Below are 21,990 nucleotides of genomic sequence, written 5' to 3' on the forward strand. Positions count from 1 at the left end.
GAAGTCAAGATTTTGTTAAATGATCTTTATGTTATTAATCTTGGCGTTATATATGACTTACTATGGAGGATAGGACTGTTTGGAGGGAGAACCCCAGATGTGAGTGGATGGTATAGGACACGATTGCCGCTCTGCATGTGTTGGGTCAGGGTACACAATGGTCCGAGTCTTATCCGTTTTAGATTGGGTGTAGAAAAGGTGAGGGGAAGGGCGCCGCTGTACAGCTCCTTAACACTGGATGATGATGGATTTGATCACACTGTGTGCGTGTGCCTGCGTGCGTGCGTGTGTGCGTGCGTGCAGTCCTCTTTAATATTTTCCTCCTCTTTGTAGGTCGGGCCAGGAAGGAGTGGCAGCGAGAAACGTGGTGTACAAGTAGTCACCGCCAGCCTTCTCGTCTGAAGTACACAGTGCTATAGTCACCCCTAGTCATCTTCCCTCCCTCCCTCCCTCCCTGCCTGCCTGCCAGCCACACCTTACCCTCCCAGCTTCACATCCGTAAGGAACATATAGAGAACCACGCGGGTAATCTTGCTCTATACACTACTTCTCACCGGAGCAAACACGTCATAGAGTAACAAGTCTTGCAGTGAAGAAGAGTAGCGGGTTTCCTCCGTAGTAAACACACCAGTCCTGGCCAGTAAACACACCAGTCCTGGCCAGTAAACACACCAGTCCTGGCCAATAAACACACCAGTCTTGGCCAGTAAACACACCAGTCCTGGCCAATAAACACACCAGTCTTGGCCAGTAAACACACCAGCCCTGACCAATAAACACACCAGTCCTGGCCAGTAAACACACCAGTCCTGGCCAGTAAACACACCAGTCCTGGCCAATAAACACACCAGCCCTGGCCAATAAACACACCAGCCCTGGCCAATAAACACACCAGCCCTGGCCAATAAACACACCAGTCCTGGCCAATAAACACACCAGTCCTGGCCAATAAACACACCAGCCCTGGCCAATAAACACACCAGTCCTGGCCAATAAACACACCAGCCCTGGCCAATAAACACACCAGTCCTGGCCAATAAACACACCAGTCCTGGCCAATAAACACACCAGTCCTGGCCAATAAACACACCAGCCCTGGCCAATAAACACACCAGTCCTGGCCAATAAACACACCAGTCCTGGCCAATAAACACACCAGCCCTGGCCAATAAACACACCAGTCCTGGCCAGTAAACACACCAGTCCTGGCCAGTAAACACACCAGTCCTGGCCAGTAAACACACCAGTCCTGGCCAATAAACACACCAGTCCTGGCCAGTAAACACACCAGTCCTCCCCCGCCCCAAACGGCAGTAGTAATGACCGAGCTGCTCGATAAAGACGAGGTTGCTCACCTTTGACTGCCACAGCATGTGGCTTTTCCCTGGAGCGCTATGTTTTATCTTTAGATCATGTGTTGATCCTTTGGTACACGGGTGACGCACCGATAAGCCGGGATCTTGGTGCACGTTACGTCAGTAGTGCTGCTCGCCGCGCCCACCAGACTAACCACCGGGCTACCTCTGCCTCTACCACGGCTCGGCTCCCACACCCATAATTTTGTACTCTTATAATGAATAACGAGCAGGAAAAGAGCCAACGTTTCCGCCAACTATAAGATTCTTAAACAAGACGGATAAATATCGTATTCGAAAATCTTGAAGGTAATTGTGGGCGTGTTGACTCTGGAAAGTTACGGCGTGACCTCTGACCCCTGTGTAGTCTGGTTATTTTCCCTTCAAGAGCCATAATCTTAAAGTGTGGTGGCAGCCTTTCCCTGTTGAGTGTAGCGCGCTCCGTGTAGCCTACCTGGCCGGTGTCCGCCGGGGCGAGCCGGCACTAAACATGTCCAGATGAGGGCACTTAGTGCGTACTGTGTATTGTGGCATCGGTAAAACACCAACATGGAGAGTTGACATTGTCTTCTCTCCATCCCCTCCCCCCTGGCCCCAACCCCGCTAACGCGCCAGCACCTTACCAGTAGGTGCAGCTGCGCACCGCCCGTGCGCATAGTGGTCTGGGTGTTGTGGGTGTGTTAGTAATGGACCTTAAGATGCTGCACAAAAGCTCCACCTTCAGTTCCTTCACTTCCGGCACGGCCAAGATCGGCTCTTGGTTTAGCCACATTGGCGACCGTCGGCGAAAGACCTCTGCTAATTCCGTCCTCAAGACCTCCAAATCCCTCCAGTTAGGTGAGTCTTCCCTGGCCTGTGGGTCCTTCTACGTAGGCGAGTCTTCACAGACCTCCAGGTCCCTTCAGCTAGGTGAGTTTTTCTTCTTAGATGAAATTGGTGTTCTTCCAGCAGAATGTTTGGCTTTAGTTGTCGTTGCCTGCTCTCTTCCTCTTCTTTCCACCTCCTTCCTCCTCCGCCTCTTCACCCCTCCTCATCTTCTCCTCGCTACTTCATTCCTTGTGCCCCACACGGATTTCCACATAGGCTTTCGTTATTGAAGCATAATTACTTGATCACCAACCACCTTAGTCCTTAGTTGGGTGCTTAAGGTATGATGATGTGTGCGCCCAGCCTCCACACAGATGGCATGGTTGTATGACTTGCCACACTTCACAGTAACACCCGCTGGTCCATTCACCTCATTTATACCTGGCTGCGTCATACCTGGCTGGTTGCATGTGTGCATGTGTCCCAGTGTTGACGTCATTGTTCCCTGGTTGACAGGTGTTTGTACCATACCTTGAGGCTACCTTGAGGTGCTTCCGGGGCTTAGTGTCCCCGCGGCCCGGTCGTCGACCAGGCCTCCTGGTTGCTGGACTGATCAACCAGGCTGTTAGACGCGGCTGCTCGCAGCCTGACGTATGAGTCACAGCCTCATACAAACCATACTGTTGTTTGTGTCCAGCCTCGTCACTGCATGATGTTAGCAGTTTGTGCAACGATGACCAGTTGATTGTTGCATGTAAAGCTCCTCATCTGACCGAAGGATACGAGAATAACAATATTCCATCGTTGAGGAGATAATCCTTGTGGTCTTATGATGCCACACAGCCATTTTCCTCCGGTTTACTTCTCTTGAGTCAAGGTGATAATGTAAACCTTACGCAGTGTAGATGACTGTTCATACGACACCAGTTACAGTTTATATGAACCCTTGTTACAGTTTATATGAACCCTTGTTACGGTTGCAAAGACATCATTTATAGGTGAGTCAGTGTTGATGCATCTATGCAACATGTTATACCAGGTGCGTGCATGCGTGGCGTGCGCGCGGCCCTGGTGCACAGTAAGAGGTTGCAGTGCAACAGTCACTGCAGATCCCAGGGTAACCTGTGTAATTTACACATTAATTACTGTGATTGTTTAAGGAATGTGAGACTGGAATGTTGAGAATGTTGTGTAGTTACGATGGTGGTTTTTCTGGCTTTCTCAAGGGATGTTGTTCTGTATAGCAACATTGATGGCATTCCTGTCTTAATTTTGAAGTTTTCGATATTCATAAGAAATTGTTCGGGAATTTGCTTGACTAACGCGGTGGGAAAATGTGGAGGGGTTAATGATTGCTGGTGTGTTGGTTAGTGTGGGGAATGTAACATGCGTCACTATTAAGGTGGTCGCAGATTTGTGCATTATGCGTCGTTGTCTGCAACTGTGTTGTGTTAGTTGTGGGTGAATGTAATTGGTTACTAATGCTGCAATAACGTGTCTTACTGAAGACTAATAGAGCCATCGGTAAGACGAAGGTCATGGGACCACCGTTGCTAGTAACGCTCCGTGTACCAACACTAACCAAGGTAAGACTTGTGGGTCATGGGACCACTGTCTATAGTAACGCTCCGTGTACCAACACTCACCAAGGTAAGACTTGTGGGTCATGGGACCACTGTCTATAGTAACGCTCCGTGTACCAACACTCACCAAGGTAAGACTTGTGGGTCATGGGACCACTGTCTATAGTAACGCTCCGTGTACCCACTAAGGTAAGACTTGTATCACTTCTATCCTCATGTGGCGCCTTTAAATGTTTTCTATCTTGGTGTTAAAAATTAGCTGTTTAATTGTGGCTTGTTGTGTATTCAGATATGTGTGTTTATGTGCTATATCATCTTGCTGTACATATATGACAATATGGTAAACTGTGTAGTGTTGAAGTGACGTGTGCAGGGGGGGGGGGCACGTCAGCTAACACTACTTGCCTAATTATGCTTGCGGGGGTTGAACTCGGCTCTTTGGTCCTGCTTCTCAACTGTCAATCAACTGGTGAACAAATTCCTGAGCCTATTGGGCTCCATCATATCTACATTATAAGCTGTGTATGGAGACAGCCTCCACCACATCACTGCCTAATGCACTCCACTTGTTAACTACTCTGACACTGAAAAAGTTCTTTCTGACGTCCCTGTGGCTCATTTGGGTACTCAGTTTCCACCTGTGTCCCCGTGTTCGCGTACCTACTGTGTTGAACAGTTTATCTTTATCTACCCTGTGAATTCCTCTGAGAATTTTGTAGGTTGTGATCATGTCTCCCCTTACTCTTCTGTCTTCCAGGGTCGTAAGGTGCATTTCCCGCAGCCTTTCTTCGTAACTCATACCTCTTAGTTCTGGGACTTGAATAGTGATATACCTCTGAACTTTTTCCAGCTTCGGCTTTTGCTTGACAAGATATGGGCTCCATCTTGGCGCCGCATACTCCAGGATAGGTCTTACATATGTGGTGTACAAGATTCTGAATGATTCCTTACGCAGGTTCCTGAAGGCAGTTCTGATGTTAGCCAGCCTCGCATACGCCGCCGATGTTATTCTTTTGATGTGGGCTTCAGGAGACAGGTTTGGTGTGATATCAACTAGATCCTTCTCTTTCTGTTTCATTAAGGACTTCATCTCCCATTCTGTATCCTGTGTCTGGCCTCCTGTTTCCACTGCCTAGTTTCATTACCTTACATTTACTCGGGTTGAACTTTAGTAGCCATTTGTTGGACCATTCATTCAGTCTAAGTCATCTTGTACCTCATACTGTCTTTCTCCGTCTTAATCCTCCTCATAATTTTTACATCAGCAAACAATGAGAGGAATGATTCTATACCATCTGGAAGATCATTTACATATATAAGAAACAGTATGGGTCCAAGGACTGAACCCTGCGGGACCCACTGGTGACTTCTCGTCAATCTGAGACCTCACCCCTCACAGTGACTCGCTGTCTTCTGTTACTTGTACTCCCTTATCTAATGGAGTACCTTCCATTTCACTCATACCTGCATCTCCAGCTTTCGCACTAGTCTCTGGTGTGGCATTGTGTCAAAGGCTTGCTGGCAATCCAAAAATATGCAGTCTGTCCATCCCTATATTTCTTGTCTGATTCTTGTTGCCTGATCGTAGAACTCAATTAATCCTGTGAGGCATGACTTGCCATCCCTGAAACCATGTTGGTGTTGTGTCACAAAGTTCCTTCGCTCCAGATGTTCCACTAGCTTTTTTCGCACAATTTTCTCCATTAGCTTGCATGGTATGCAAGTTAGGGACACTGGCCAGTAGTTTAGTGCCTCCTGTCTATCCCCTTTCTTGTATATCGAGACTACGTTTGCCGCCTTCCAAATTTTTGACAGTTCACCTGTTACCAGTGATTTGTTATACACCATGGAGAGTGGCAGGCACAGTGCTTCCGCTCCTTCCTTTAGTATCCATGGTGATATTCCATCTGGGCCTATAGTCTTTGTCAGTTATCTTGAGATGATTTCGGGGCTTTTTAGTGTCCCCGCGGCCCGGTCCTCGACCAGGCCTCCACCCCCAGGAAGCAGCCTGTGCCAGCTAACACCCAGGTACCTATTTTACTGTTAGGTAACAGGGGCATAGGGTGAAAGAAACTCTGCCCATTGTTTCTCACCGGCGCCTGGGATCAAACCCAGGACCACAGGATCACAAGTCCAGCATGCTGTCCACTCGGCCGACTGGCTCCCCGGTTGTAACATCCAACTCTAGTAAAAGCTTCCTTACATCCCCACTGGTAATCTCAAATTCCTCTAGTGGTGCCTAGTTAACTATTCCTTCTCTTATCTCTGGAACTTCTCCTTGCTCTAATCTGAAGACTTCCTAGAATTTTTTATTGAGTTCCTCACACACTTCTTTGTCGTTTGTAGTGAATCTGTCTGCCCCTATCCTCAGTTTCATTACCTGTTCCTTCACGATTGTCTTTCTCCTGATGTGGCTGTGCTGCAATTTGGATTGAGTCTTGGCCTTGCTTGTTATGTCGTTTTCATATTGCCCTTCTGCCTCTCTCCTCACCCTGACGTATTCATTCCTGGATCTCTGGTATCCTCCTCTGCTCTCAAGTGTCCTGTTGTTTCTATAGTTTCTCCATGCTCTTTTACTTTGTTGCTTAGCTAGCTTACATCTCTGATTAAACCATGGGTTTCTCATCTGCATTTCATTTTTTACCTTTTGGGCTGGGATAAACTTTTCTGCTGCCTCCTTACACTTCTGCGTGATGTATTCCATCATGTCATCTCACGTCTTTCCCCTTGCTCTGTTTTCCATGTTATATCCGTTAGATTCTCTGATTCCTGTCCCTCTCCTTGCTCTCCTTCCTCGCTGCTTCTGCCCTCAATCTCTCCTCCCTGGTCATATTCCTCTGCAGGAATACCTTTTTGAACTTCAGTACATTAAGTATGCTGCTCTTCTTCTCTAAAATTTCTTCTTTTTTGTCCTCGCTTTTGAAAACAACTTTTATCAATCGATCTTTGTTCTTGTTGTACCGGCCAAGCCTGAAAACTTTTCTATATTCTGTTCTCTCTCCATCTGTACCCCTTCAAGGATTTCTTTGACTGGCTTTGTCCATCTCCTCTTCCCTGGAGTGGCCCCTATTTGGTCCATAATACCTACTACCATTACTGCTCTTTTCTTCTCTATCAGTCGGCTAGTGCATCTTGCTGCTTCCTGAGAAGTAGCAACTTTCATGGCAATTTTCTGTACTGCAGAGACAACTTCCGGGGTCCTTCTAAGTATGTCTGCAAATGAGGGTTGTATTGAGGATGTCCCTTGAGAATGGTCCAGGACGGACCGAAACGTCGTCGTCCCTTCAACTTCTAGTGTGTGGTCTGGTCAATATATATATATATATAATGTGTATTTTGTATTGTTCTATATTGACTGTTTGCATTATATTGGTGATTTATAAATTGGGTTTGTTCATTCCCTATTCCTTGGTAATTATTGTATAAGACCGCCAGGTAAATTGTAAGATTGGGGGAACTCAGATAAAACGGTTTGAAGAAATAGTGTTTGAACGTCCGGTAATGGAGAGCTGATAAGTGAGACGTGGGTGTAAGTGTAAGGGCAGCGGGTGTTTATAAGAGGTGGTAACGGTAGGTGTGACTGTATTAATAGTGTAGTGAGAGTGTAGATAAGGTGTGTAGCAGTAGCGTTGTGTTGAGAGGGGAGGAGTAGCCACACACAACAGGAAGGTAGACAGGAAGAAGGGGCAGGTAGTAGGAATGTAGGCGATGAGTCACAATAACGTGGCTAAAGTATGATGACCAGACCACACACTAGAATGTGAAGGGACGACGACGTTTCGGTCCGTCCTGGACCATTCTCAAGTCGATTGTGAGAATTGACTTGAGAATAGTCCAGGACGGACCGAAACGTCGTCGTCCCTTCACATTCTAGTGTGTGGTCTGGTCATCAGTAGGAATGTAAGAGTCAGGCAAGTGCTTCAGAGTGTTCAACCGTTCATGGTTACTTGTACGGATTTTTTTTTTAAATTGTAATACACTATTTTTGTTTTCTCTTATACACTTTGTATATCAAACTGTGATGTTTTGAACCTTAGCAAAATTATAATTCAACTTGTTATTGTTACTGCTGCATACATTTATGGTATATCAATTATAATAAATGTTTTCTGGTTTACAGGTAAGACTTGAACGGCGGTGTTGCCTGCAGTGCGATATGTAAGTGTTTCTAAAGTGTTGAACAACCCTGGTAGTGTTTCTGATGTGTTGCACAGCCCTGGTAGTGTTTCTGATGTGTTGCACAGCCATGGTAGTGTTTCTGCTACTATATCCGCTACTGTTCCTTATTCTCATATCAGATATAGACAAAAATACAAGTCACAGCTTCGTGTCATCCTTCGCAGATGACACAAAAATTAGCATAAAAATTACCTCTGCTGAAGACATTGAAAAACTATAAGCAGATGTCAACAAAGTTTTCGATTGGGCAGAAGAAAATAACATGATGTTTAACAGTGATAAATTTCAGGTACGGCAAAAATGAGGACCTGAAACATAATACAGAGTACAAAACACAATCGAATCTTCACATAGTAGAAAAACAGCATGTCAAGGATTTTGGAATAATGATGTCCGACGATCTAACGTTTAGGGAGCATAACCAAGCAAATATTGCGTCAGCCAGAAAAATGATCGGATGGATTACGAGAACTTTCAAATCCAGGGATCCCATCACAATGGTTGTACTATTCAAGTCACTTGTGTTGTCCCGTCTCGAGTGCTGCTCAGTACTCACTTCCCCCTTCAGAGCAGGAAAGATTGCTGAAATAAGCGGAATATAGATTCTTTATTTCTGGTCTGACGCCTGAACGCATTTCATAATGTTTATTACATTTTCAAAGACTAAGTTTACACATAAAAATTCATCATACTTATACTCGTTTTGGGTGAGGTGAGAAACAGAAGACAGAACACGAAACACTGAGTATGAAAACATAAGAATGTTAGTAACTGCAAGACGTTGTTGTCTTGCCTATATGCTGAGTTCTTTGGGGCTTACAGTCCCCAAGCGGGCACGTGAAGGCAAGCATTGAGAAGATTCGTGTTAGAATTATTAATCTTACCCTTTCGGTCATATTCAACAACATATGTTTACAAGCAAGACTGCTACCAAAATATACGAATATATAATATGTATGTATGTATGTATGTATGTATGTATGTATGTATGTATGACAGTGTCAGACCACGAAGGAAGAATTGAAACAGGAATTTCCCTAAGTTCTTTCGTATTTAATAATACATCTTCAAACCCTTCTGAAGATGTATTATTAAACACTGCCTAGCCCACGGGGTGGGACGTTTGGCTCCCTCGGGGCAGTTGTCGGAAAACGTGGAAGATAGTTTGGTGGTAATCTTGGATGACTTTGTTTATGATGACAGTTATGGTGGTTATGGTAGTTATGACATAACAGATAAAGACAGTTATGACGACGATATTACTACCGGGACTCGAGGTATTTGTTGACTTTGTCATACTTTGTGTCTTGAAGTCTCGAGTTTCCTGAACTATGTTCATGAATGACCAGAGGCAACATTTTCCTCTGGAAAAAAAAACATAAGTAGGGGTAGAAGGCTGTTAGCGTCGTCCCGGGTTACAAAGATACGGAGAAAGTTGTGGAAGTCTTTTGGTGCATGTTGCTTCTCAGAGGCTATGGTCCGTCCTTATCTATATGGTCATCAGAGTCAGTCCTGCCTCCCATGATGCTTCTGTATTGCCCGCCTCCCCCCCCCCCCACCTCTCTCCGTCCTCCTTCTCCCTTGCCAGTTTGTCCACCTCTTCATCTTCCTCCCAGCCCCAGCCCCCTTGCCCCCCCCCCTTGCCCCCCCTCGCCCCACACTCTTTCCCCCCCTCGCCCCCACACTCCTTTCCCCCCCCTCCCTCACCCCACACTCCTTTCCCCCCCCCCCCCCCCCCCTACACTCCTTTCCCCCCCCTACACTCCTTTTCCCCCCCCCCTCCCTCACCCCACACTCCTTCCCCCCCCCCCCCCTCCCTCGCCCCACACCCTTTTCCCATGATATATGTTTATATAATACAAAAACAATAATATTATGTAATTGTTGAGGATGTCGACAGTTGCGTGTTGAGTGACGTCACTTTACCCTCCAGCCTCACGCCCACACAAACTTTACCCTCCAGCCTCACGCCCACACAAACTTTACCCTCCAGCCTCACGCCCACACAAACTTTACCCTCCAGCCTCACGCCCACACAAACTTTACCCTCCAGCCTCACGCCCACACAAACTTTACCCTCCAGCCTCACGCCCACACAAACTTTACCCTCCAGCCTCACGCCCACACAAACTTTACCCTCCAGCCTCACGCCCACACAAACTTTACCCTCCAGCCTCACGCCCACACAAACTTTACCCTCCAGCCTCACGCCCACACAAACTTTACCCTCCAGCCTCACGCCCACACAAACTTTACCCTCCAGCCTCACGCCCACACAAACTTTACCCTCCAGCCTCACGCCCACACAAACTTTACCCTCCAGCCTCACGCCCACACAAACTTTACCCTCCAGCCTCACGCCCACACAAACTTTACCCTCCAGCCTCACGCCCACACAAACTTTACCCTCCAGCCTCACGCCCACACAAACTTTACCCTCCAGCCTCACGCCCACACAAACTTTACCCTCCAGCCTCACGCCCACACAAACTTTACCCTCCAGCCTCACGCCCACACAAACTTTACCCTCCAGCCTCACGCCCACACAAACTTTACCCTCCAGCCTCACGCCCACACAAACTTTACCCTCCAGCCTCACGCCCACACAAACTTTACCCTCCAGCCTCACGCCCACACAAACTTTACCCTCCAGCCTCACGCCCACACAAACTTTACCCTCCAGCCTCACGCCCACACAAACTTTACCCTCCAGCCTCACGCCCACACAAACTTTACCTCCAGCCTCACGCCCACACAAACTTTACCCTCCAGCATCACGCCCACACAAACTTTACCCTCCAGCCTCACGCCCACACAAACTTTACCCTCCAGCCTCACGCCCACACAAACTTTACCCTCCAGCCTCACGCCCACACAAACTTTACCCTCCAGCCTCACGCCCACACAAACTTTACCCTCCAGCCTCACGCCCACACAAACTTTACCCTCCAGCATCACGCCCACACAAACTTTACCCTCCAGCCTCACGCCCACACAAACTTTACCCTCCAGCATCACGCCCACACAAACTTTACCCTCCAGCCTCACGCCCACACAAACTTTACCCTCCAGCCTCACGCCCACACAAACTTTACCCTCCAGCCTCACGCCCACACAAACTTTACCCTCCAGCCTCACGCCCACACAAACTTTACCCTCCAGCCTCACGCCCACACAAACTTTACCCTCCAGCCTCACGCCCACACAAACTTTACCCTCCAGCCTCACGCCCACACAAACTTTACCCTCCAGCCTCACGCCCACACAAACTTTACCCTCCAGCATCACGCCCACACAAACTTTACCCTCCAGCCTCACGCCCACACAAACTTTACCCTCCAGCCTCACGCCCACACAAACTTTACCCTCCAGCATCACGCCCACACAAACTTTACCCTCCAGCATTACGCCCACACAAACTTAACTCTTCTTCCTCATTTGCCTAAGTGTTAATTTAAATGTTAATTGACCTTATGTTTGGAAAATCATGTATAAGCGGGAAAGTCTTCACCAGGTCGCTAGTCTTCGATGACTTGGTGAAATGTGTAAACATGGCGTAGTTTTGACATCACATTTAGTAAAATTGTGGGAGGGGGGAGGGGGATTTATTGAGTTATCTTGAGATGATTTCGGGGCTTAGCGTTTATGCGGCCCGGTCCTCGACCAGGCCTCCTTTTTGTTACACTCCCCCCCCCAGGAAACAGCTGTCTAACTACCAGGTACCTATTTACTGCTAGGTGAACAGTGGCATCAGGATGAAAGAAACTCTGCACATTTGTTTCCGCCACCACCGGGAATTGAACCCGGAACCTCATGACTACGAATCCGAAGCGCTGTCCACTCAGCTGTCAGGCCCCATGGGAGGGGTCTGGGTGGTGTAGACGGGGGACTGTGCCCCCCCCCCCCCGGGCCATTTGTATGTTAATACAGCGGTGCTACACTCGTCCGTGTTATATGTCATGTCGTGTAGTGTTAATACAGCGGTGCTACACTCGTCCGTGTTATATGTCATGTCGTGTAGTGTTAATACAGCGGTGCTACACTCGTCCGTGTTATATGTTATGTCGTGTAGTGTTAATACAGCGGTGCTACACTCGTCCGTGTTATATGTTATGTCGTGTAGTGTTAATACAGCGGTGCTACACTCGCCCGTGTTATATGTCATGTCGTGTAGTGTTAATACAGCGGTGCTACACTCGTCCGTGTTATATGTTATGTCGTGTAGTGTTAATACAGCGGTGCTACACTCGCCCGTGTTATATGTCATGTCGTGTAGTGTGTAACAAGTCGGTGGGTTTCACCCCACTAAACTAAGATTTTGTCTTCACAAGTGCACAATGGCGTCACCAGACCATGATACATCTGACACTGTATTGTAGACCTACGACGGGATGGCATCAGAGTCTCTGGCACTCCCCAGGCACACGCTGGCGGCCCTGGTGACGGCGTGGCCCTCGTGGCCCTGGTGACGGCGTGGCCCTGGTGGCCCTGGTGACGGCGTGGCCCTCGTGGCCCTGGTGACGGCGTGGCCCTCGTGGCCCTGGTGACGGCGTGGCCCTCGTGGCCCTGGTGACGGCGTGGCCCTGGTGACCCTGGTGGCCCTGGTGACGGCGTGGCCCTCGTGGCCCTGGTGACGGCGTGGCCCTCGTGGCCTGGTGACGGCGTGGCCCTCGTGGCCTGGTGACGGCGTGGCTCTCGTGGCCTGGTGACGGCGTGACCCTGGTGACGGCGTGGCCCTCGTGGCCCTGGTGACGGCGTAGTCCTGGTGACGGCTGCACGAGTCTTATCATACCACACATCTGACATTTACGTTTAAGAGGATGTTGGCGAAGTCATTTTGGAGAGTAATAACGCGTGGAGACACACCAGTCAGCTTACCGGAGCACCGGAGCACCGGGAGCCAGTCAGTGGTGTGGGTGCGGACTTGCCAACACTTTCCTTTGTATTGGCTTATCGACCCCCAGAGTGCTGCTTCCCGGTCCTGCCGGGAGCAATGACGGTCTTCCTCCTGGTAGTCTTGACCGGGTATACTCCCAGTGCTGCCTCCTGCTGCTGACCACTCCAGGGTTTACTGACACGCATCAGCACACAGTCCCGGTAGAGGACCGGGTACTCTTGGAGTGCTGTAGATCCCTGCAATACGGGATACTTTCCCTGATAAGTTGCTGCTGTATCGTGTACCTGTAATTATACAGGTGCACGTATATATTCACTCCACACGCGAGGAGTGAACCCACACCTTGGGTGTTGACCGTGTACACTACAGTATACCACCTTGGGTGTTGACAGTGTACACTACAGTATACCATCCCTTCCCGATGCTGCCTACATTATTATGCCACTAATTGTAACGTCATTATAACCACTTCCCTTCTCCCCATCACCGCACGTCAAGGTAACCCCCCCCCCCCATCACCGCACATCAGGGTAGCGCCCCCCCCCCCCCCCGCACGTCACAGTAAACCACCACCTTTCATTCATGGTGTTTTTCGTGGTATTTCCTTGTGATTCAGCTTGGTAACCACCATATCTGTTCCTGCAGGGAATGTTTAGACATCTAAACAGGGAGATGGAAGACACAGTAGACTCTGAACTGAATATACCAGTCTCAGGAACTAACAGTGGAGACAAACCAGCGATAAAGATACATCCAAAATATGTTTTCATATATGTGAAATTAAACTAACAAAAAACTCCACCAGCATTGGACATATACTTACAACCGAAGGTTCGTACACAGAGGATGACAAACAAATTAGTGAAATTCTTAAAGGCAAGTATGAGGCTATGTTTAGCACCGTGATAAACAACATGGAAGTTGTAGATCATGACAGTTTCCTTATGAATGACATCTAAACCCACAGATAATATAACTGATATTAATACGAACGCAGAAGACATTGAAAGATAAATTGACAACATGCCCATGCACTCAGTCCCTGGTCCCGACTCGTGGAATTAATATTCATAAAGAAATGGAGCGTATCAGTATTGCGAGCAAAGGAGATACCAGCAGCACTTAAATCAGCAGATACAGCGCCGCTACACAAGGGAGGTTGATCATACCTGATCAACCAGGCTGTGACTCATACGTCAGGCTGCGAGCAGCCGCGTCTAACAGCCTGGTTGATCATCAGTCCAGCAACCAGGAGGCCTGGTCGACGACCGGGCCGCGGGGACACTAAGCCCCGGAAGCACTTCAAGGTAACCTCAAGGTAAGGTAAGGAGGTAGTAAAGCTTTGGCAAAAACTAATAACCACTCGCAAACATTATACGCCCAATAAAAAAAATTTTAAAGTGATTAAGAATCAAATCTCCAGTTTAGTGGAAAACCATGAACTAAACAACCCAGGACAACAGGGATTTAGAGCGGTATGATCCTGTCTTTCACAGTTACTCAACCACTATGACAAAATCACAGAAGCATTAGTAGAAAACCATAATACAGGTGTGGTATACACAGACTTTGCAAAGGCATTCGATAAGTATGGCCATGGAGCAATGGCCGATAAAATGGGATTAATAGGAATAATAGGTAAAGTGGAACGTTGGATTTTCAATATTCAGTCAAACCGAATGCGAAGAGTAACGGTCAGTCACATAAGATCAAGTCCAAGTGCAGTGAAAACCTCTGTACCCCAGAGCACAGTTCACTGCTTTCACAAAGAGCAGTGAAACATAATTTACTTCTCTCACTTTCTCATCTCGAATATAAAAAAATACTAGTCACAGCTTTGCGGCATCCTTTACAGATGATACAAGAATTACCATGAACATTTCCTCTGTATAAGACACTGAAAATCTACAAGCCGATATTAATAAAGTGTGATGGGCATGGAAAAATAACACGATATACAGAAACAAAGGTACAGGACACAATGAGACATACTCATAGAAGGAAAACGACATGTAAAAGATCTGGGAACTATGATGTCTGACGACCTGACATTTAGTGAACATAACCGAGGAAAAATATTGGCGGCAAGGAAAATTATAGAATGGATTATGAGAACGTTCAGATCCAGAGATCCCACAGCAATGCTAATCATATTTAAATCGCTGATGATGTGCCGTCTTGGTTACTGCTATCAGGGGGGGGGGTTATATTATGAAACTTTGTTATTTAATCCAACCTGATACTAACTTAGCGTAGAACAGAGATCCCAATCACTCCCTGACAGAAAAATGACCGACCATGACAGCCACACTGCTGCTGCCGTCAGTCGACCAGCAATGGACTCTTGGAGTGCTTGTAATTATTTGGCAGATCACCCAGTAAGCGTCTGGTTCTGGGAGAGGGGTTCAGCGTCACCTTTATTCAGAGGTACGGCTTACACTGCCTAGTTTTTCCATGTGTTCAGCATAGATTTGCTGTGAGGACGAGCTGTGCAGGTGGTAAGTAACCCAGCTGCAGGTGCCGCCTGTGTGAAGCTGCCCCCTGCACATACATGTCGCCCCGCGGCTGCATGGACACAACGCCGCAAAATGTATCCACTTTAATGAAGGAGCGGCGGCGATGTATCCCCTTACATCCTGTGTCATGTGCCCACGCCCTCGGCAAGCTTTACCTTCCCGAATGATAACATGAAGCTTGGCTTGGGAAGACCCATCGGTGCTCCCTGTAGTTTTTTTATCTGGGTTTTCCCCTCTTCACTACGGTGAAAGTGTTAACATTTTCAGTTAATCTTTCAATAATCTTAATGTACTTAATTATTCTAAACACGATTGTCTGCTGCAGCAGACTGGTTCGTGTCACAGGTCCAGAGGAGGAGAAACACGGAGAGAGAAATCCGGGTACTGAAAAAGCTTTTCTTTGCAACACAATTTTGAAATTGTATGCGAAATTCAAACTGAATGATGCATAAATATAGCTCCCTCTTACCTTCTCCACTTTACCTTACCACACTTCTACGATTCTCTTTACCTTACCCTCTTTTCCACCCCCCCCCCCACCCCCCTCCCTGCCTTGAAGCTGGCATGTATCATGACAAGCTGAACAGCAGCAAAACAATGAAATGTCAGTTCTTACGATGACAAGGTAAGTGGAAGATAAAACACATTAAGAAGTATTGGTAACACTTAACAAAACTAGAGAGATCGTACAACAAATGTTTCATTGTATCTTAACGTCAGCTGACTCCAGGATCACACCTAACAGCTTCCACACCCTGATGAATTACACCTCATATTGAGGAAACAGAATATAAACATTGTCAGTACTGTCCCGTCTGACACCGTGGGATTCATCACTTTCTACACCGCGAGTCTGTAACTGATACGCTTCATGAGGAGAGGTAATATCAGCGGGCAGACTAGTGACCTATGACAAAGCGTCCTCTTACAGTTCAAGTACGTTTATTGTGACAATAAGATACATCTCAGAAGAATAGAGTAACTTAGGCTATTTCTACCCTCCTTGTCCCTCCAGGCCTCTTGGTGATTACCACCTCGGTGAACACAGTTCACAGTACTTACTGTGCTGGAGTTTCAGTTGTACCTCGACCGTGTTTATATATTACCAGCTTGGCTACCCGGCGTTGCTCGGGTGAAAAACGGGAAACACATCTACACTACACACTATCGCCATCACTGTAACCGTCTTCACTGCACACTGCCCTTGTCACTATTCTTTGTCAGTCTGAAAGACGAAGCTCAGGAGCTGTGCTCAGGCCTGCAGGCACATCAAGGTGAGCACAGGTGAATAACCCCCAACCTGTGGCACCAGTGGTACATGGACCACCAGTTGTACATGGACCACCAGTGGTACATGGACCACCAGTGGTACATGGACCACCAGTGGTACATGGACCACCAGTGGTACATGGACCACCAGTGGTACATGGACCACCAGTGGTACATGGACCACCAGTGGTACATGGACCACCAGTTGTACATGGGCCACCAGTGGCACATGGACCACTGGTGGTACATGGACCACAGGCTGGGAACACCTGCTCTGAAGGTATCGACATTCACAGTGTACCTTCTGGTGGTGGTGCAGCCTTGACACTTGGGAAAGGTGTCGCCATTGACGTCACACCACACCCTACACTCTCTCCTCCCTCACTTCCAGGTCTTTTATATTATATGTATATGCACACAGCTCTTAAACTCGCAGAATTAACCAGAGGATAATATACAACTCCTCACAGAAATCCAACATATAGGAAAAGAAGCTCATAATCTGTCAATCACCCTAAATTGGATTTCAAGTCACATTGGCATAGATGGTAATGAAAAGGCAGACTCACTAGCAAAAACTGTCGCTGCTCTACCTGTTGTACAGATTCAAATACCGCCAAGTTTTTCACAGATTAGGGAGCAAATCAAGAAGAAAATACTCCCAACTATCAAAAGTCGCCACAGAGCCAAAGTAGCGGAAGGAAGATCCATTGCGATATGGTACGAACAAGCCACTGGGTACTACTCTTTCAAGCCTGACAAAAAGATATCCAGAGACATTGTAGTAGCCATACACAGACTCAGACTTGATTACAAGTGCTGCTGGGAGGTAATTAATCCAATAGTTAAAATGAGTGTCATATCTGTGGAACAGAAGCACTGGATACCCATTCGGTATCCAGTGACTGGCCTCCTAGTTTCATTACCTTACATTTACTTGGGTTGAACTTTAGTAGCCATTTGTCAGACCATTCCTTCAGTTTGTCTAGATCATCTTGTAGCCTCATACTATCCTCCACTATCGTGATCCTCCTCATAATTTTTGCTTCATCAGCAAACATCGAGAGGAACAAATCGATTACTTATGGGAGATCATTTACGTATATCAGAAACAATATAGATCCAAGGACTGATCCCTGTGGGACTCCACTGGTGACTCCCCGCCACTCCGAGGCCTCACCCCTCACGGTGACTCGCTGTGTCCTGTTGCTTAGGTACTCCCTTATCCAGTGGAGTACAGTGATCCAGTGTGGTGGGTATGTAGGCCTGCGGGCCACTCCAAGCAACAGGCTGGTGGACCAAACTCTGACAAGTCAAGCCTGGCCTCGGGCCGGCGGCCCTCGTGAATAATGTTTGGAGCAAGCTCACTCCCTTCCCTTCCCTTCCTCCTCACCTCTTCTCTATCCTACCCACCTCTCCTCTGCCCCCCCCCCCCCCTCCTCCCCACCCCCGAAATATTAAAAGTATTAATAACATTTTAATACTACAACCCTAATAATGATTGCCGACTAAGAAACAATACAAATTATGAATAAATAATATTGCACATTCATTTTGAGCGCCAAAGATTCACATTGAAAAATCCAGTTTTTGTTAAGACTTTAAACTGGAACATCAAAGTCTCTCAAGAAGGCAATTTTCTCAGTAAATGTCTGTAGCTCTTGCCCAATATGGCTCCTTCGCACGACTTTAGTTTTAAGACTTTTTGTGAGCCGAGTCGAGGGCTACAATACCGTTAGCTTTTAGTTAAACGATATCATAAAAGTAATTGTTTTACATTTGGTGAGGGCAGTAAGTGGAGGACCATTGAGCGAGTCTTGTGTAGCGTTAAGACTGACACACACACTTGATGGATGGTTGAGGTGGGAGGGGGGGGGGTCTGGCAGCCCTGGCCAGCTGCAGTGTTGAGGGTGATGTAGTGTACACACACACACCACGCTACACTGTACGGTAGAGGCGGGTAGCTGGTCTACGCTGGGAGCACCTCTCTACACTGACACTCAATACCAGTGTCAACATTTGTCACAACATGAGCACCACGACCACGCTATTTGAGAGTGGCGTCGTGTGTGAGGAGCAGAGTGAGGATAGCATACTGTGTGAGGAGGATAGCATAGTGAGAGAGGTGGTTAGCATAGTGTGTGAGGAGGATAGTGAGGATAGCATAGTGTGTGAGGAGGATAGTGAGGATAGCATAGTGTGTGAGGAGGATAGTGAGGATAGCATAGTGTGTGAGGAGGATAGTGAGGATAGCATAGTGTGTGAGGAGGATAGTGAGGATAGCATAGTGTGTGAGGAGGATAGTGAGGATAGCATAGTGTGTGAGGAGGATAGTGAGGATAGCATAGTGTGTGAGGAGGATAGTGAGGATAGCATAGTGTGTGAGGAGGATAGTGAGGATAGCATAGTGTGTGAGGAGGATAGTGAGGATAGCATAGTGTGTGAGGAGGATAGTGAGGATAGCATAGTGTGTGAGGAGGATAGTGAGGATAGCATAGTGTGTGAGGAGGATAGTGAGGATAGCATAGTGTGTGAGGAGGATAGTGAGGATAGCATAGTGTGTGAGGAGGATAGTGAGGATAGCATAGTGTGTGAGGAGGATAGTGAGGATAGCATAGTGTGTGAGGAGGATAGTGAGGATAGCATAGTGTGTGAGGAGGATAGTGAGGATAGCATAGTGTGTGAGGAGGATAGTGAGGATAGCATAGTGTGTGAGGAGGATAGTGAGGATAGCATAGTGTGTGAGGAGGATAGTGAGGATAGCATAGTGTGTGAGGAGGATAGTGAGGATAGCATAGTGTGTGAGGAGGATAGCAGCAAGTGAACAAAGTCTGGGCGCTGGAGAAGTGTTCACAGCGCTGACGTCTCTTGCCACAGATGACTCCCTTAACCCTTTAACGTTGAGGTGTGGCGGTGGTGGCCACACTATGGGGGTGGTGCAGGTGTGGCGGTGGTGGCCACACTATGGGGATGGTGCAGGTGTGGCGGTGGTGGCCACACTATGGGGATGGTGCAGGTGTGGCGGTGGTGGCCACACTATGGGGATGGTGCAGGTGTGGCGGTGGTGGCCACACTATGGGGATGGTGCAGGTGTGGCGGTGGTGGCCACACTATGGGGATGGTGCAGGTGTGGCGGTGGTGGCCACACTATGGGGATGGTGCAGGTGTGGCGGTGGTGGCCACACTATGGGGATGGTGCAGGTGTGGCGGCGGTGGCCACACTATGGGGATGGTGCAGGTGTGGCGGTGGTGGCCACACTATCGGGATGGTGCAGGTGTGGCGGCGGTGGCCACACTAGGAGCCATGGTTCCAGTACCTAGTAACAGAGCCATGGTTCCAGTACCTAGTAACGGAGCCATGGTTCATGGTTCGCCTACTGGTACAATATGAATGGTAGTGGAGGCGTTGATGCCTTTAACGTTACCTTACTAAGGTCACTATGGCCCAGCTGGTGGGGGTATGTGGTCAGGTGCACAAGTTGTCTCCACACAATGTATCAGTACTGAGGAAGGAAGCTATTATAATTGTTTCCGTGGTCTTATTAATAGTAAACATTAGTTGAGCTCTAACTGACGAAGTTTAGTTTTGTTAAATGATTGACGTATTGTCTTTACCGGTGCGTTGTCCTGTGATTATCACCAGGAGAAAGGTCACTCCACTATATTGTTTAGTTTCTACCAGTATGGGGTAGACTGTGCTCCATGACCATGGTAAGGTGGAGTGGAGGTGGGGAGGAGTCGGGTCTCACCCGAGGCAGGATATGTAGTGAAGCCCTGGCTTGTTGTGCTCTCTCAGCCCTCTGCTGGGCTGATTGTAACACATTTCCTTGACCTTGTTATAGTCTACCAGCCCCTCTTGCTTCTCACCTCTTGACGATGGCCAACTCCTGCCTCCTTCCCTGCCTCCAGTAACGTCGTCTCCCCCCCCCCCCTTCATCTTTCCCTTCATTGTTTTTCATAATTCCCTCTCGTTAATTTCCAGAGTGTGCGTGCGTGTACTCACCTAGTTATACTCGCCTAGTTGTGCTAGCTTGCGGGAGGTGAGCTTTGGCTCTTTGGTTCCGCCTCTTAACTCGCCTTGTGTGTTGTATAGTATACTGCCATTATCAAGTATACTTGTATACCAAGTGTTGCTGGCTGTATAGTATGCTATACATTCTTACTGATGTCATTTTAATTTGTATTGATTTTTTTTATATTTTGTATGACGTTTTTAATTGTCGGGGGACAGGCAGCCAGTATATATACATGTCAGACTGCTGTCGAGATATCCCCCCCCCCCGGTCGAATTACTTACCCTCACCAGGATGTAACCCGACAACAAGCTGACTAACTCCTCTGTATCTATTTACTGCTTGGTAAACAGAAGCATTAGGTGATTGGGAAACGTGCCCAACCATTTCTGTCCCGCCCGGGATTCGAACCAGGAATTCTCGATAGTGAGTTAAGAACGAACCCGACTGTACTACTGTAACTCTAGAGTGGTGTCGGCATCACTATGGGGGGGGGGGATATCAGAAGATAAATGTAGCAAATACAAGCTGAATTTTATATTATAATTAATCTGTTGGCTCAGATTATTGGCTTTTATATTATAATTAATCTGTTGGCTAACGGTGCCCACCGTTGGGCACCGTTCCTTTCCCTCTCCCCGTCCCATCCCAAATCCTTATCCTGACCCAGTGCTATATAGTCGTAATGGCTTGGCGCTTTCCCCTGATAGTTCCCTTCCCTCCCTCTTCAACCCCCCCCCCCCCCCCCCCCCCGCCAGCCGTTCCCCGGCTCCAGTTAGTGCCGCTCTGACTGCCACCAAGAGTGGAACGAATAGCTTAACGAGTGGAACGTGATGAAGGGGGGGGGGTGGAAGTGTTGGGACTTGAGGTTGTAATGCATGCCTGCAGGTGGTGCAGGTGGTTGATAACGAGGCGTGTTAGTGGTGCTCACCATACACACGACCTTCCCATGCCTGCAGGTGGTGCAGGTGGTGCAGGTGGTTGATAACGAGGCGTGTTAGTGGTGCTCACCATACACACGACCTTCCCACACGCGTTTGATAAAGGCCACCATGGAGTGATAGCTCACAAAATTAGGCGAGTTGGAATAACAGGCAAAGTAGGACGGTGCATAGTCAATTTTTTTTCAAAGAGAACGCAGAGAGTAACAGTTAATCAAATAATTTAGTACAAGCACAGTGAAAAGCTCTGTACCTCAGGGTACAGTCCTTGCACCACTGCTTTTTCTTATTCTTATATCTGATATAGATAAAAATACAAGTCACAGCTTCGTGTCATCTTTTTTGCAGATAACACAAAAATCAGCATGAAAAATAATTATGTTTGAATTCATTGCAAAAGTACTAGTATATATTAACAAAATTTTCGACT

The 21,990-nt window shown here is 47.7% G+C and overlaps 1 protein-coding gene across 7 annotated transcripts in view; it reads left to right on the forward strand.

Annotated features, from left to right (window-relative positions):
• LOC123769147 (cyclin-dependent kinase 17) overlaps nucleotides 1-21,990 on the forward strand; it is a 150,367-nt gene that overhangs the window by 80,126 nt on the left and 48,251 nt on the right. Inside the window, exon 2 of one of the 7 annotated variants that reach the window (XM_045760115.2) lies at nucleotides 334-2,192. The exons of 5 other annotated variants lie outside the window; for them this stretch is intronic. In XM_045760115.2, the coding sequence (XP_045616071.1) occupies nucleotides 2,042-2,192 (151 nt within the window). In that variant the 5' untranslated portion in view covers nucleotides 334-2,041. Of the gene's footprint in view, nucleotides 1-333; nucleotides 2,265-21,990 lie in introns of all 7 variants that reach the window. One more of the 7 variants, XM_045760110.2, reaches the window with a different exon arrangement.

Source organism: Procambarus clarkii, chromosome 66, assembly GCF_040958095.1.
Source record: "Procambarus clarkii isolate CNS0578487 chromosome 66, FALCON_Pclarkii_2.0, whole genome shotgun sequence".
In the NCBI taxonomy this organism is placed as follows: Eukaryota; Metazoa; Arthropoda; class Malacostraca; order Decapoda; family Cambaridae; genus Procambarus; species Procambarus clarkii.